Raw genomic sequence first — 15555 nt, 5'->3', positions numbered from 1 at the left:
TACTTTCTTTTTATCATATTTTTGTTTAGTTTAAGAAAGGATACATTAAAGGAAATATTTAAAACCTTAAAGTCCCCCTATGACAATTTTCTTTTCTATAAAAAAAACATTCCCAGTGGTGTTTTAACCCTTGTGCTATCCTAGGCACTTTAACATTGGGAGTTGGGTCATCCAGACCCACTAGACAGTGCTCTGAACCTTTTTTCTTCAATGATTTGTGATCTTCACTGGTGTCCATGGAATACATGAAATCTTTCCATCTTTATCCACCTTTGTCATGGTAGGGAGAACACGTCGATGTAAGGGTGGGGTCATCTAAGATAGCACAAGGGTTTAAAAGGCATACTTCATGTTTATCTAAAGCCTCTGTTTAAGAAATCTCATCTGCATGGGTATACCTGCAGCCAGTGCTGAACTTTTTTCTTGGCCGCACGGATTCAGAGGAAGGGTCAAATTTAGGATTACAGGCTTGGGTTAAGATGCGTTCACACCAAAATGTGATCTACGTGGTAGAGGCGGCCAGTTTTAATGTTAAGTCAAAGGTCCAGACGCGATCTGAGGTCCTGCGGCATGATTTGACCGACGAAAGGTCTGGCAGCAGCACAATTTGGAACCCGTCTGAACCAAATGGCCCAACAGTACCAGTCCCAGCTACTGCTGGGCGAAGGCGGGTAAACCCTGGACAGTCTGTCACATGGAGCTGTAGCGATCCCGATCACTATGCCGGCTCCCGGGAGGCGAGTTAGCGGCCAGACAGAGACCTGCTGCTGGATGGGGAGCCAGCCTGCGCGGGCCTCCTGAACTTTATGATATTTTTCTCATTTTCATCAATGCAATAATACAAAAGGTCTTGTTTTTATTTGTACCCTCTCTGGTTAATCCGGGACAAACAGCCTTCAAACTCAGTCAGAGCAACAACGTAAATGCGAAGAACACATTTGGGACTTTGACTTTACTGTGTTGGACTGTGGTTTTTTTAAATGTTACTAACGAGGTTGGGAGTTAGCGTTGTCACAGTAACATTTGGTTTGGCGGGTTCAGTCTGTTTTTTACATTTTGCAAAAAAGGTAGGGAGATCAGATTAGAATTGAACTGTGTACATTGTCCCAGAAAAAGCTTATCTGATTATAACAAACGTTTACATACGACACATTTTCGATTGGAATAAATCATTTTGAATCATGTGCAGGACTGTCTTAAATACCAGAAACAACTGTAGAAGAAGAAATAGCGAGTTGTAACTGTTAGTGTGGAGTTAGTACTAAACAATTGAGGGTGAAACTGCATGAAGATGGATGTGCTAAGTTGGACTATTGACATATAGTTAATTCAATTAAATTAGTTAAATCTTCTGTGTCACTGCGCCGGCTTCTTTAAAACAACCTTTAGCTTCATCATCTGGACAAAAACAAGTGGTTAGAGGTGAATTTCCATTCTGAACTGGTGCTTTATTCAACCCAACGAGAAGATCAGAATATATGTACCGTTTTATATCGCCGAATCTTGACTGCAGCGGTGGTGCGGCGCCTTGTCACGTTGCCATGACAAGGCGCCGCACCAAGTAACAAATAGTCCGCTTTTTGTGAATAAAGCAATCCAAATCGAAAAGAAACTGGTTAATATTTATTTCTTTTGTAAGTGACCATGTTATAAGCGGGATAATGTCCTTCAAAGTACGCATTATCACTTTTTAACGCTTCGTGTCGGACGGTTCAGGCTTCCACAGAGTGCGGTAAAAAGTGATAATGCACACTTCCTCGGCCATTAACCCTTAATTAACCCTTGTGCTATCTTAGATGAACCCACCCTTACATTGATGTGTTCTCCCTACCGTTGTAAACAAACAAAGCTGCAGCATAGAGCGAGACGACCGTCTAAACACGCTTTTATTATTGTTTGATCATTATTAAGGGCCTGTTTGTTCGTTCGGAATGGACCCAGAAGAAGAAGGGTTAGGATTAGGCTAATATATGCCAACAACATTTAGTTTAGGATGAACTTAAAATCCATGTGGGCAATGGTGCAATGTGCATCATTGCTGCACGTAAATATGTGGGAATTACATGAGCCTTTATTTTGTCTGGACACAACTGGTAACACAAATCCACGTGATTGTTTACTCGGTTTCTAAGGACTGCGCTCCGCCAGCTCACACGCCATCCTAAAGCCTCCTCTGGACGGCCAAACCATCTACGCATGATATAAAAGCCAGAGCAGTAGTGACCAACGAGCAGACAGTCGGCATAACCCACCCATCTCGATCGGAAGGAGGCTTTGATCCGAATGAATCTGATCGGGGCAGAGTATTCTGAACGGCGTGTTTACATGACGCATTTTTATTCTGATCAGGTGTTTTTTCCGATTATTTTTGTTCATGTAAACGCAGCTACTGGTGCACGCCAGTTTTTCACAGAGACTTCTGGGAGATTTCCAGAGAACTGAATTATGGAATTGTAGATTCGGACACCCCAACAAAATTGTAAACCACCTATATAGCCCTCTAAGTAGTGTGTGAAGTTGAACACAGCTATGGTGTAGCAGCTGCATCTTAAAAGACTCCCAATGGTGCCTGAAGGATTGTGGGAGGATGGGTCAAATAATAGAGTTTAAACTCTTTGTGACACAACAGCTGACTTGTACCAATCAGTGAAACGTCATCCACAGCACATTAAGGTTGAGCTCTTGGCCTTTTCCAACAATGTGTGTGTTGTAGAAAGTGCTACAATCTTTCCCATCTATCCCATAATGAAGCTGCGACTCGCTTGGGTCACCGTGTTCCATCCATTAAGTAGCTAATACGGGTTGTTGCTACACAAACAAACAAGTCTCTGTGACACAATGCACACATGCCTTGCCTGTGCCTTCCCTTAACGCACGCTCCCGCTGTATGCCATAAACCCACCTCATACACGGCGCTTGTTCTTTCCAGGGGTGCTGACACGCGATATCCCTGCCCGGTCAACCCTTCTCACGTTACCACCTCTGCAGCACGCCGCTTCATTTACACATAAAATATTAACGCGCCTAAATGAACCCCCAGAGTGCTCAGGTGTCCCTCCCTCCAGCGAGAGAAGAGAAGGGTTATTTTATTTTTGGTGGAAATGACTTAACCCACCAAAGCTTTGTTTTCAGATCAGAGCGTGCAAACGCATCTGTTAGGGTTTTTTTTGTGATATTACAAGAAGCTATTTGCATTTTCATTGATGGAGGTTAAAATATTCCAGTAAATAAATCAGAATCTTACTAGAATGAAAGATTTGCATTGGGTGGACTGACACCTGGCTGTGCAGAAGGATGATCATTTACTCGGCTTGACACTGTTTTGTGCATTATTAGCAGCTTTGTCTTTGATTGGCGGGTTGATAAATAGCTTCCAGGTCTGTTTACCTGCACGCTGAAAACAGAACCTACAAAGCGTACGTGAGTGTGGTTCAGAAAGCCTGGTGCGTTCTTAGGGTGCCCTCAGCCATGGAAGGTGGACATGTCCAGGATCTGTAAAAGGTGTGGGAAACGGACCCTCTAACCATCACCCTCAGGTTTACTCTGCCACTTAGGGTTTGATTAGATCGTGTTTTTCATGTATTCAGTCATTTTAAAACCTGGGAGTAGATTCAGGACTTGTGAAGTTTGCGACTTGTGAAAACAGAGTTTGCTAACTTGGCCCAGTTTGCAGCACATTTGTTCATTTAAGATCTAAGATATCTTAGAAGACCCCACCCTTACATTGACGTGTTCTCCCTACCATGACAAAGGTGGATAAAGGTGGAAAGATTTCATGTAATCCATGGACACCAGTGAAGATCACAAATCATTGAAGAAAAAAGGTTCAGAGCACTGTCTAGTGGGTCTAGATGACCCAACTCCCAATGTTAAAGTGCCAAGGATAGCGCAAGGGTTAGAATTGCATTCCTGAGTATATCTTTATTGGGAATCAATAAAGATATACTATCTTTTATAGGATTGGGAATCAGGAGCAGACATATGTACACAATATATATATATATATATATATATATATATATATGCACACAAATGTTCTTTTAGGCCACAAATTAGCATTCTATTAGTATTTTGTGATAAAAATGTACTTACACTAATTGTTTTGTGCACAGAAATTAGTATTTTGTGGTCACAGGTTATACTTTAATTAGTATTTTGTTCAAAAATTAGTGTTTTAGTATTTTCAATTCCTACTACTGATTTGTAGGTACAAAATATTAATTTGTGTAGACAGCTAATTCTGCTGGTTGATCACAATTTGTGCACACAAAAACAAATTATGGCACACAAAATTCCAATTTATGAGCACAAAATGCTAACTTGTTCCCACAAATTTTCTAACCAAATGCTTATTTGTTGCCATGAAAAACTAAATTGTGGCCACAAAATGCTAATTTGAGCTCACAAAAAAACGAACCCATGGCCACAAATGATTAATTTGAGGGTTAAATTTGTGTTCACGTTCTGGCCTCTAAAGCAGTTTTTCTTCAATGATTCAAACTCCCACTTAGTATCTTTTCCCCCTCTCCAGAAATCCCCAACATCCCCGTTTCAACATGATCCTGTTTCCTAGCAACCAGCCAGGTCGTCTTGAGAGGCACCAGAAATGTGTATTCATATCCAGGGATGAGTGAGCAAACACACTGCTTCCTCCACCAAACACCACCCACCTCCACCCCGCCTCGCTGCCCTGCCACAGCTTCATCCTCCCAACACCACCCGGACACATGGAGACGATTTGAATGATTTATTGTTGACACATTTGTCTAGTCGGTAAACAACATACAGACTTGTAATGGTGTCTTCATAGACCATTCTCACAATGCAGCAATAAGAAAAATGACATAAGACATGATAAAGTTTATGGTCTTTTATTTGAAAAAAAAAAAAAAAAAAAAAAAAAAAAAAAAAAAAAGACTAGCATGTACAGCTTGGAATGAATGTAAACTGAACTGGGATGAGGAGTAGCGGCGGCGGCGAGGGCAGCCGGTGTGTGAGCACAACCCCCCCCCCCCCCCCCCCCCCTCGCCACGCTTCACCCCAGTTGAAAAAAACAGAAGAAAAGTGAAGGCCAGTGATTCTCTCTTGCAAGAAAAGAGGACACACAATCCATCTTAGCATAGAAAAAGAAAAGAGAAAGCTCACGGTAAGACTCTGAGTCCCCCCTCCCCCTTTGAGAGAGGGCAAACAATAATTAAGATCCAAATAACAAAAACAAACAAAAAAAAAACATGCCAAATGTTCTATTTTTGTACATTTTTTTTTCCTGTTTTTAACCTAGCATAAATTTAAGTCCCATTCCATCTCGAGTTAGAACTTGGTATTTTCTGTCATCCTAACAGCACAGGGTTCCTCCTCAAAATACAAAACAAAACAAAAAGAGGAACCAGCAGGACGGCTTTTGGTGATCAGAACGTTCTGGTCTGGGAGGGGGGCGGGGTTAGTGCTCTGGTCTCAAGCTGCATGCATGAAAAACAGAAAACAGAGGAAATGGCCAGCCCAGACATCAACTCCTAGCAAACGGAACTGGAAGGAGTTCGCTAAGTGCTTTAGCTTTACTCTGAAGGGTCCTGCTTTTATTTTGTCAAGTGATGGAGCTCAGCTGATCTGTTGGAGGACGGAGGGGGCGGGGCTGGATCACTAACCATCGTTTTCATGCAGACATTTTTGTACATGTTTTTTCTGCGTGGACAGTAGGAATTTTTTTTTATTATTTGAACATTCAATTATTTTCTGTACAGAAACAGTATGAATAAATGAAAATTTGTTTTTGAAGAGGTAAGTAAAACTTTTTTTTGTTTTTTTTTTGTTTCTTTTCTTCTAAGAGGGAGCAGGTGGGGGCAGGCGAGCTTCACTTTGCAGTCATCATCTGTACAAACTCTGTGGAGAGAAACAGGACAGTCAAGTCACTGAGGGGGGTTGCAGCCTCAGTTAGCTGATAGATGCTTTTATTTTGAAGTTTTTCCTTTAAAAAAAAAACAAGTAGAGAAGAAATGTCCTAATTACTGTCCTCTTTCCTGAATAACATCACATCAAAGCACAGCAACAAGCTAAAAAAAATGTCACTGAAGTAGGACACTTACAGGATTCCTCGCCTTCAGCGTGTTTTACAAAATAAAAGCTCCTGTAGAAATGTGTCGAGGAAAAGGAGGAAAGACAAAACTACCTTCATAGTTGACCTGTCCGTCTCCGTCGATGTCTGCTTCTCTGATCATTTCGTCCACCTCTTCATCCGTTAGCTTCTCCCCCAGGTTTGTCATGACGTGACGGAGCTCGGCGGCACTGATGTAGCCGTTTCCATCCTGGAGGACAGTTGGTGAAGGTTATTTAAAAAAAATAAAAAAAAAGGAGGGGGGGGGGGCATGTGGACGACCTTTTAAAGGTTTGCTACCTTATCGAATACTCTGAAAGCCTCGCGGATCTCCTCCTCACTGTCAGTGTCCTTCATTTTTCTGGCCATCATGGTCAGGAACTCCGGAAAGTCGATGGTTCCATTCCCTGAATGGGAGGGGGGCAGAGTTTAATCAACAAAAACTGCAATCACCTAAAAGCCGTCGGTGAGCCGCATTCTGCTGATGAAGAGGAGTCGGCCTAAAATATTAATTTGGAGCCTGGCCCCCCTCCCTAACCTCTCAGTGTTTGATGCATTTATTAGCACAGCGGTTGTGTAGGAGCCCTGGAAAAACTGTTAGGGGGAGGGGTTGGGATTCTCAGCCAGTCGTCCATAATGTAGATGTTGAATCCAGAATCCAGCCTGGACAATCCGCGTGACTCATGGTGGTCAGACACGGGGGCAGACGTAGGGCACGCCACTTCCTGTTGTCGTTTGATCCGGTAGCTGGATGCTGGCTTGGGTGGCGGCGGCGGCAGCTGCTGCTGTGCTGCTAAGGTCACATATGGGATGTGGAGGGATCAATATCCATGTAGCTGTTGTCAAAACAGGATTAGCAGCGGATCAGACTCTCCTGACAGCGGATGGATCTGAGGAGCTCAGCGCTGCAAGAGGGGAAACTGAGGCAACCAACAGACATTTACGCCCCCCACAAAAAAAAAGCAATAATAACAAAATAAATGAAAAACAACACTGACATCGATCCGTCAATTTCCATGAAGCACAGAGAAGGGGAGGAGTTTAGCAGATTATCCACGAGGTGAGATTGTGTGCAGATTAACCAATGAAAATGGCGACTGGGAGAGACGGATAAAGCCCAGCGGAGCAGGAGAGTTTGTGGGACAGAATGGGATGATGGGATGGGGAAAGATGGCGATCCTGTTGCCTGCGGTAACCGTCTAAAAGACTTGTTATCTAATGGAAAGAGACATTCAGCAGAAAAGGAGGCGACACATGCTGCTGCGAGGAGGAGGGACAGAAGAAAGAGAGGAAAGAGGCCAGATGGGAAGAGAAAGAAAATGGTGGGAGGTAAAAAAGACAGAGAGAAAAAGAGCTAGGAAGGAAGTGAGTGGGTGGAGGAGGAGAGAATGCAAGGAGGGAGGCGAGTGGGAGATGGTTACACATAACTACACAGGCTGAGGCGTCTCCACACGCATGCTCCTCTTTTCTCCCCCAGGAGCAGAAATTCAACGGCCCCAAACAGAGTTTCAGAGTTACGCAGCGATCGAGACTCTGGTTTGAGATCAAACCGAGGATCTTCTCTGCAGCAGCGGCTTCCCCGTTTGTTAATAAAGCTGGATTGAATGGGCCGGCTGATGCCATGGCCACTGATGTGGGTACTGGATGTGCAGAGTGCAGGAGGGGGGGGCTTATGTAACCACTTTTATTTTCCATTACTGGCTTCACTGCTGTCTGACCTAGATTGCATCAGCCGAAAGGAGGCAGAACAAGAGGAGGACGCCGAGTGTGGCGGTTGGGGAGCACTGAGGACATGTTAGCATAGCATGAAGGGGGGGGGGGGTTGCATTGATTTCTCTTGATCAATGTGGGCCCATTACAAATTCCTATGTGCCCAGAATGCACCGCTGGAAGGCCTCTTTGGCATCTTCTGGACCTCAAGGTCAGTCGGTTTAACTGATCTCTGCGTTTGTTCTCCTTCACTGGATCGCTGGGAACAGAAAACGACTCCACCGGTGACCAAACAGGAGGATGCGTCACGTGACCAAACAGAAGGATGCGTCACGTGACCAAACAGAAGGATGCGTCACGTGACCGAGCAGAAAGTTGGTGGAAACGTGGAAGGAGACGCTCCACGGCACTGTTGGAGGCTGAGGAGATGATGCAGTAATTGATGCTGTGCTAATCCTCGACCCATTTGCAACAATAGTTTTAACTCCAAACACACGCATGCGCCCCAACCCCCCACCCCCCACCCACCCCCCCACAACAACCGTCACGCCATTCAGCGGGTTTGGGAGCAAACCGTGTTGGAACTGGGCGGTTCTTACAACCCACAGTGAAGGGTGGAGGTCACCGTTGAATAAAAACAGGAGTATTAACTCAAATATTCTTCTCTCTCGTCATCGCCGTCTGTATCCGTGAAACCTACACAGTGCCAACGATTGACAGCTGTGTTGTTGGCATCAGTGGAAGAGCGCCCCCGGATACTGACCGTCAGCATCCACCTCATTGATCATGTCCTGCAGTTCTGCCTCTGTGGGGTTCTGGCCCAGCGACCTCATGACGGTGCCGAGCTCTTTGGTGGTGATGGTGCCGTCACCATCCTTATCAAATAAGGAGAAGGCCTCCTTGAACTCTGCAGATAGAAGCAAAAAAGAAGGTTGACGTCAGAACAACGCAGCCAATTGATGTCTGATCTGCACCAGAACATGGGTGGTGCTAAACAGAGACCCTCAGGCTTTAGGGGAAAAAAAAACATTTCCAGAACCTTTCCTTTCTGTCAACAGGTTTCTAGGATCATATAAAGACTTAACCCCATCGGAGGGGAAAGAGATGCTAAGAAATGGATTTAGAAGAATTGAATTAACAGCATGAGGTGAGTGACAGAAAAATCTGCAGCAGAAAAACACCCACAAGGCACCATCAGGGCCTCCATGCTAGGAAATCCACCAGCTCTGACTTTAATAAACAAACAACCTTTCAAAATAAAGGCTGGCAAGTGTGAAAATAAAAGATCTGAGACATTTTAAAGGACTAGTTTGAACAAATGAATGTAGTCGACGCTTTGGTCCAATTTCCAGCTTAAAGTTATTAGAGCATGTGATGGACTAGAGTCCTAATCGGGGTGTAATCTGCCTTCACCCAATGACACCCCCACCCACCCAATACAGGATGAAGCAGTTCTAGAAAATAGTGGAGCTTTAAGCAGGGATGTCAGCCTTCATCTTTCCTCCATGACAGAGGAATCATTTCTAGAGAGACTATGAAAAGCAAAGCTGAACAGCAACACCCCCGGCCAATGTAGGTGGGGGCATCAACGCTCCTCCCTTAATCTGATTTGCACTGGGCTAATAGACGAGTCTGATTAGCCACCTTTAACTGCTTCTGCACCACCCCTGTACAACACCCACGCCATGCGCTGACACCTGTGGAGGTGGCTTTGATTATTGGTCCTGTTCAGGCTGGGGGGTGGGGGGTGGGGGTGGACTCCCTCCAACGGCTGCCTCCTTAAAGACCCACTAAGATGAAAATTGTGTTTTTAACATGTACTTGTGGCGTTTTTCTGATAGAGGACACATATAAAGAAATTTCAGATTAAAACTGCATTTCTGAGTTTTTTCTGTTCAAACTGCTGTGAAAAAAATGCCGTTTGAAAAAGATCATATTTGTCATGTAAAAAACACGCACAAGCTCCCTGTGCCATGCTTTAAGCAACACGTGTCAAACTCAAGGCCCGGGGGCCACATAAGATGAAATGTGGACCGCGAGAGCATAAAAGTCTTTCTTAAAATAAAAAATAAAAAAATTGGTGTGTATTTTTATATATATAGGGAGAATCTGACTTGAAATATCGGATTGGGTAACTATACATTAGGACTTAAACACTGTCCAGATAACCTAACCTGACAGAATCAAATTTAAAAGGATTAATGCTAGAGTAACAAGCAAATATATGTTTTCTATGAAACTGTAATTGTCACTTTCAAAAGTTAGAATAAATAAATAAATGAATTATTTAACATTAAGGAGTAGTTACATTTATTTTTCATTACATATAGAAGTTATATCTGGCCCTTTTAGGACAACCACTATGCTGATGTGGCCCTCGCTGAAAATGAGTTTGACACCCCTGCTTTAAGCAGTGGGGTGGGGTTGTTCCACGCCTACAGTCCCACCCACAACTCAGGAAGATTTCTAGTGACATCCTGCCGCTCTGCAGAAACTATGTCCTTGAAAACTAAAGTTTTTTTTTTTTTTGGCCATGGTGCAGAGGTAGGGTGGTCGACCTCTGAATGGAATATTGAAGGCTTGATTCCCAACTTGCCCCCCCATATGTCCTTGGGCAAGACACTGAACCCCACCTTGCCTCTGGTGGAAGGTTGGCGCCAGTGTTTGACAGCGGTGTGTGAATGTGTGTGTGTGAAATATACAAGTATATGCCATTTACTATGTAACCCTTGTGCTCTGAACCTTTTTTCTTCAATGATTTGTGATCTTCACTGGTTTCCATGGATTCCATGAAATCTTTCCACCTTTGTCATGGTAGGGAGAACACGTCAATGTAAGGGTGGGTCATCTAAGATAGCACAAGGGTTAAAAGCAGCATAATATAATGAAAAGATCTCTGGGAACGCTTTAAAAATAAAGATCCAAAGATGATTGAACTGGGACTGACCCCAGAGAGACGTTAGGAACCCTTTTCAAATGTGACGGCGGTGTTTCCTTCCTGCTTGTGGGGTTTGACCATACCCACCTTCGATTCAAACAAAGGCGCTGAATGTGACGGCCAAACCACTCAACCGATTCTAAAAATTCAATTCTATCTGCTTATGAAAAACTCACATCAAAACTAAAAACAGTCGTACCCTCATAAGTAAAATAATTCATTCTTCAAAGAAAAATTAAAAAAGCAGTAAGTCAAAGATAAATTTGAATCAACTTTTCCTTTGAGAAAATTGAATCCTCACATTAGAATGGCATTAATCAGAATTTCACTCCTTAAACTGACTCACATTAAAACTCCTCCACTGATCCAAGATCTTTCCACCTGATAGAACACCACCCATCTTTTGCTTTTCGTGGTGGCGAGCTTTCTGCCCTTCATTTTTAGATTTCAGACTCTAAAAGGTCACGACCTCCACGGCGTAACCCTTCTCTTTATTGTTCTGCTTAACTTCTGGTGGTGTGGAAGAAGCCGTAATGACCTTCCGCACCTCGAGAAGTTCATTCAATAACAAAAAGGGGTGGGGGCTCATCCACTGGTAAACAATCCCACAAACAGCAGTAAAATAATTTTTACCTGCAATCTGCTCCTCTGTTAGTTGGTCAGCCTGTAAAAAAAAAAAAAAGAAGACCGTCAGCAAAACCTGTTTCCAAACAAGCCCGACATCGAAAACACACCAGGGTTGGTTATTGCATTCCTTCAAAGCCCCACCCAGCAGCCGCTACACAAAATTCAGGAGCTTCCCTGTCCACCGTCATCACCTCAGCTGGAGGATTCTCACTGGACTGCCACAATGCACCCTGGGTAACAATCCAAACTAATATTATTACCTAAATGGCTCAGTTTCTCTTAAGGAGAATCACACCGCCCTCGATTGCGTTAAGCTAAATGCCTGTTTCGTATTCAGTAATGCAATCAAACAATAAAGGAAGTACCAGTACTTCAGACATGTTTATTGCACTGGAAAGATAACAAGCTTAGTGGAAAAAGGATGGGAACCACCGACTGGATGAATGGTTTCATGATCATTACTCATCTTGGATACAAAGGCGGGCCGTCTCCTGCAACGCCACCAGGAGTGGCTTTATGGAGACACATCAGCGGTGGTCGCGGTTCAGTTTCCCTGCTGTCAGCTCAGTGACTCACACTTTCAATGACTTGGAACAAGCTCTGTACAAAGTAGTTTAAAAATATCTGTGAAAAAAAAACAACTTAGCTTTTCAAGCGCACACCTGGAGCGGGTACATCCGCCCACTGACATCCTCCCACTTCCAGACCACAACATAAAAATGGAGGCTCAGATCTGCACACAGGCCTCAGAGTGAGCTCCTCCTGCTTCATGCTTATCTGGATGCAGCCCAGCACACGTGAACACGACGGCCTGTGCATCCCGTGACTGCGCTGCCCCGACTCTCATGAGTCTGTCTGCAGGCTGGGCCATTTTTGGAAATCAAGCCAGCAAATTAAATATGTTGCATAAGGCCTAGATTAGTTCAGAGTGGATTTTCAAGTTCACCACACGAAAACAGTGAAGGCTGACCCCAAACAGAAAAGGCTCCTTTTGCAGCTGACTCAAGCTTTTCCTCGCCTTCGGTTATTCTCCCTGCACCTCCTGCCTCTCAAACCTTCCCCGTTTAGTGACTCAGTATGATGGATCCTCCTCTGGCTTGGACCCAACAAGTTTGGGCCTTCTAGTGCTTCAGCAGCACAGATGCAGGCTCATCTTTTCCCCTTGTAGCCGCCTGCTGCTACAGAGGGAACTCCCTGTGATTCACTGCTCCCAGCTTCAGTTCAAACAGCAGCTTGTAGCGTCGCGTGAAGCCGACTGTTGGACAGAGACGCCGATTCCCAGACAGGAGGCCTGAGCTCTTTGGCAGCCAGGAGGCTAATCGGGGGTGTATTTCGCTCTCACTTGACGACATATCCCTTTAAACGAGTCTTCCCCTGTTCACGCTTATTTTAATGAGTAAAAGGATCCCCAGATGAGGACGATCTTCTCATTTAACAGCATTTTATCAATGTTTAATGGGCTTTCTTTGTTTTTTCCTGCTGATTTGACACCCAAACCTTTGGTTTGGTCGCTAAGGGGAAAAAGGTGAGAAACCGGGAAACCTGCTTCCTCACTGTGGGGGCTCTGCAGATTGTTGCACGCCTTGTTCTCCTTCTGAGGGCTTTGGGGTAAACCATCGCAGTGTCCAAGGCCACTCCACCATATGGCTGCAGCTGGTGGTGGTGGTACGCCACATCCACTGAAGATTTTTATCTAAAGCGTTGCCTCCGAGCGTATTCATTATTCAGCTTCGGGCGGATCAGATGTGCTTCCATTTACTAAACAGGCATCAGCAAGACAAGAGCGGGACCGGCATCCAGGGTGCTCCCGTCACTTACATGATACTTCCACATCAATTGGAGGCGCCAATCTGAGTGGACCCATTGCAGCAGATAAGGAGTTTACAGCTTCTATATCTGTTTTTTTTTAAAGGAACGTGTGCAAAGCCACAACAGTTCAACGTAACACTCCAATTACTGCGCTGCAACCTGAAACTGAATAGTTTGATACCATATGAGGGATATCAGATGGCGACATGGGGGGGGGGGGGGGGGGGGGGGGGGGGTGTAAGACTGCAGGGGCTTGACCATCTCTGCACACAAGATCACAAATGTCTACAAATACATAATTTTCTGTTGGGGGGGGTGATGTGTCGTCTACAGGCAGGATTTAACTGTGCTAAAAAAATATGAGAAAGGCTTCTTGGATAAACTAACACTGGTGCTGCATTTGCATAACATCGAACATTTGCAAAGAGGCAACCAAATCAGCCCACATAACACACATAGATAAACCAGCCCCTGATAAACTCAAGCCAGGCTGCACGGACAGGCGTCCCGTCCCCGCCTCCTGGAGCCCGCACGGCTGCCGGGAGACTCGGAGCAGCCTTCCCTTCCGGGACAGAAATGGTCCGCTTCCGCTGCGGAACCGCTCGAACAGGAGGGGGGCTAGAATGGTGCAAGCCCCACCAATGGGGAACCCAAACGCCGGAAAGCCTCCCGCCACGCACGTGCGTGTTTCTAGACAAAAAAAGCAGAGAAAAAGGGGGGGAAAAAAACCCGGACGTTCCCTCCAGCTACCACCCATGCTTCCCGCCACGCCTGCGTCTTTTCAGAAACCCAGAATGATGCAGTAATAACCCAAAATAGCTTGCTAGCCTCTCTGGGTCCAGGTTTTAAATTCTAGCCGCGACTTGCAGCCGTGAAGCAGCTACCTGATCCCCTGTAGCCGTTCAGCCAACAAGATTGACAATTTACCACGAATTTTGTTCAAGAAATTGTTTAAATGAACAAAACTATCATAAAAGGAGAATATAACCGCCACGTTAATAAAACACCACCTCGCGGGCTGTTTTCCGTCTCGTGCCTGCCCAGTATATATGTGGAATCAATGGAACAGCAGAGATACCGACATTTCAGCAGCAGAAGAAGAAATAAGCTCCGGTGGGTTTTGTCCCCTTTATGAACACAGTCCAATAAATACAACATTAGCAGGTTTCTACGAGGAATGAACGGCCATACGTACCATCTCAGACGGGTTCTGTGCTTGCTGGTCTGTTCGGGCAAACGGTGTTCGCTCGGTCCTTAGATGGAGCTCCACTGGTCGGTTTGGAGTGTGTATATCGGCGGTGGCAGGCAGCGGGAATCGTCTGTATCCCTCCGCCACGCTAGCACTTATCACTCACTTCCTCATTTCAGGTGCCGAGACGTTGCAGCAGGACGGCCTGTAGCTCACGCATAGATGAGCACACGTCTGCACTGCAGGACTTGGGGATTGGAATGCTATAAATTATTGATCATGTTGTTTGAAAAGAGTTTATATTATCAACTCCAACAAAAAGATTGATTGTTTGAGGTTCTCACCATTCCAATTTCACAATAAAACCATTTTAAAGTAGTATACTTAACAATAACATCGCATTTTGCTTGAATTTTCTGTTATCTGTTTTACATTATATTAAAGGTCTCCAGTATATTTAAGGACTAATTAAAAAAGCGCATAAAAAGCATCATTATTAAACTATTCATTAGAGTAAACATAATTTCATATGTAAACTGATATATTGCTTTGATTTGTTTGTATGTGTAAAAAGAATGGATGGCTAATGATGGCAATTTAAAAAGTAAACTGTTTGCTTTTAGATTAAAATTAAGTTTAAAATGAGATAATCCTGGAGGTAAAACAATAAACCATTTAGAAGGACACGTTTATATTAAGTTTTTCATAAGGAAGTCCAGTTTCCTGGAAAAAGGGATTATTTTACTCGCGGAAGGATATATCAAGTTGAGGAAGCCAGGCACACACACAGGCGGGATTGTGATGCCCGTATGAGATGGCGCTTCTGATTGGTCACTGCGGACCTGCAATATTATGCTGAATGTGTCGAGCGCGGTAATTGGCTACACTGGACCTGCAATGCACCAGGCTGTGGTAACTGGTGGAAACGAAATATATAAATTCATGGAGTTTATAGTCAACAATCTTTTAGCGCCGCGCTCAAACACGCATGTTCACTTCAACATGTTTATTTATTAGATTTGCCAAGACGAAGGGGAATGTGACAGGCGCATGGCGAATGTTTGATAGGCTCGATAAGGGAGGTGCGCACATTTACTATTGGCCACCATGAGGTTGGTTATGTTGGCGTCGACTAGAAAAAGGGGAGCTGACTTTACTTATACATCATTTTTATGGGTTTATTTACTTATA

The 15555-nt window shown here is 44.4% G+C and overlaps 1 protein-coding gene across 1 annotated transcript; it reads right to left on the bottom strand.

Moving 5' to 3' along the window:
• Nucleotides 1–5793: 5793 nt before the first annotated feature.
• LOC100049419 (calmodulin) lies at nt 5794–14497 on the bottom strand. The gene is made up of 6 exons (XM_023952933.1): nt 14371–14497; nt 11373–11403; nt 8565–8708; nt 6392–6498; nt 6167–6302; nt 5794–5880 (listed from the first exon to the last, which is right to left on the bottom strand). The coding sequence occupies exons 1-6, from the start codon at nt 14371–14373 to the stop codon at nt 5852–5854; spliced, it is 450 nt and encodes a 149-aa protein (XP_023808701.1). The 5' UTR covers nt 14374–14497; the 3' UTR covers nt 5794–5851.
• Nucleotides 14498–15555: the final 1058 nt, after the last annotated feature.

This window comes from Oryzias latipes, chromosome 24 (genome assembly GCF_002234675.1).
Source record: "Oryzias latipes chromosome 24, ASM223467v1".
Taxonomy (NCBI): Eukaryota; Metazoa; Chordata; class Actinopteri; order Beloniformes; family Adrianichthyidae; genus Oryzias; species Oryzias latipes.
Note: the sequence above shows the minus strand (reverse complement) of the source record. Positions and strands in the feature narration are given on the sequence as shown.

Coding starts and splice junctions, on each gene's coding strand:
- LOC100049419 (XM_023952933.1), bottom strand. Junction 8,709..11,372: donor AACAGAGGAGCAGATTGCAG/GTAAAAATTATT, acceptor TTCTATCTGCAG/AGTTCAAGGAGGCCTTCTCC. Junction 5,881..6,166: donor CGGACAGGTCAACTATGAAG/GTAGTTTTGTCT, acceptor TTCTCTCCACAG/AGTTTGTACAGATGATGACT.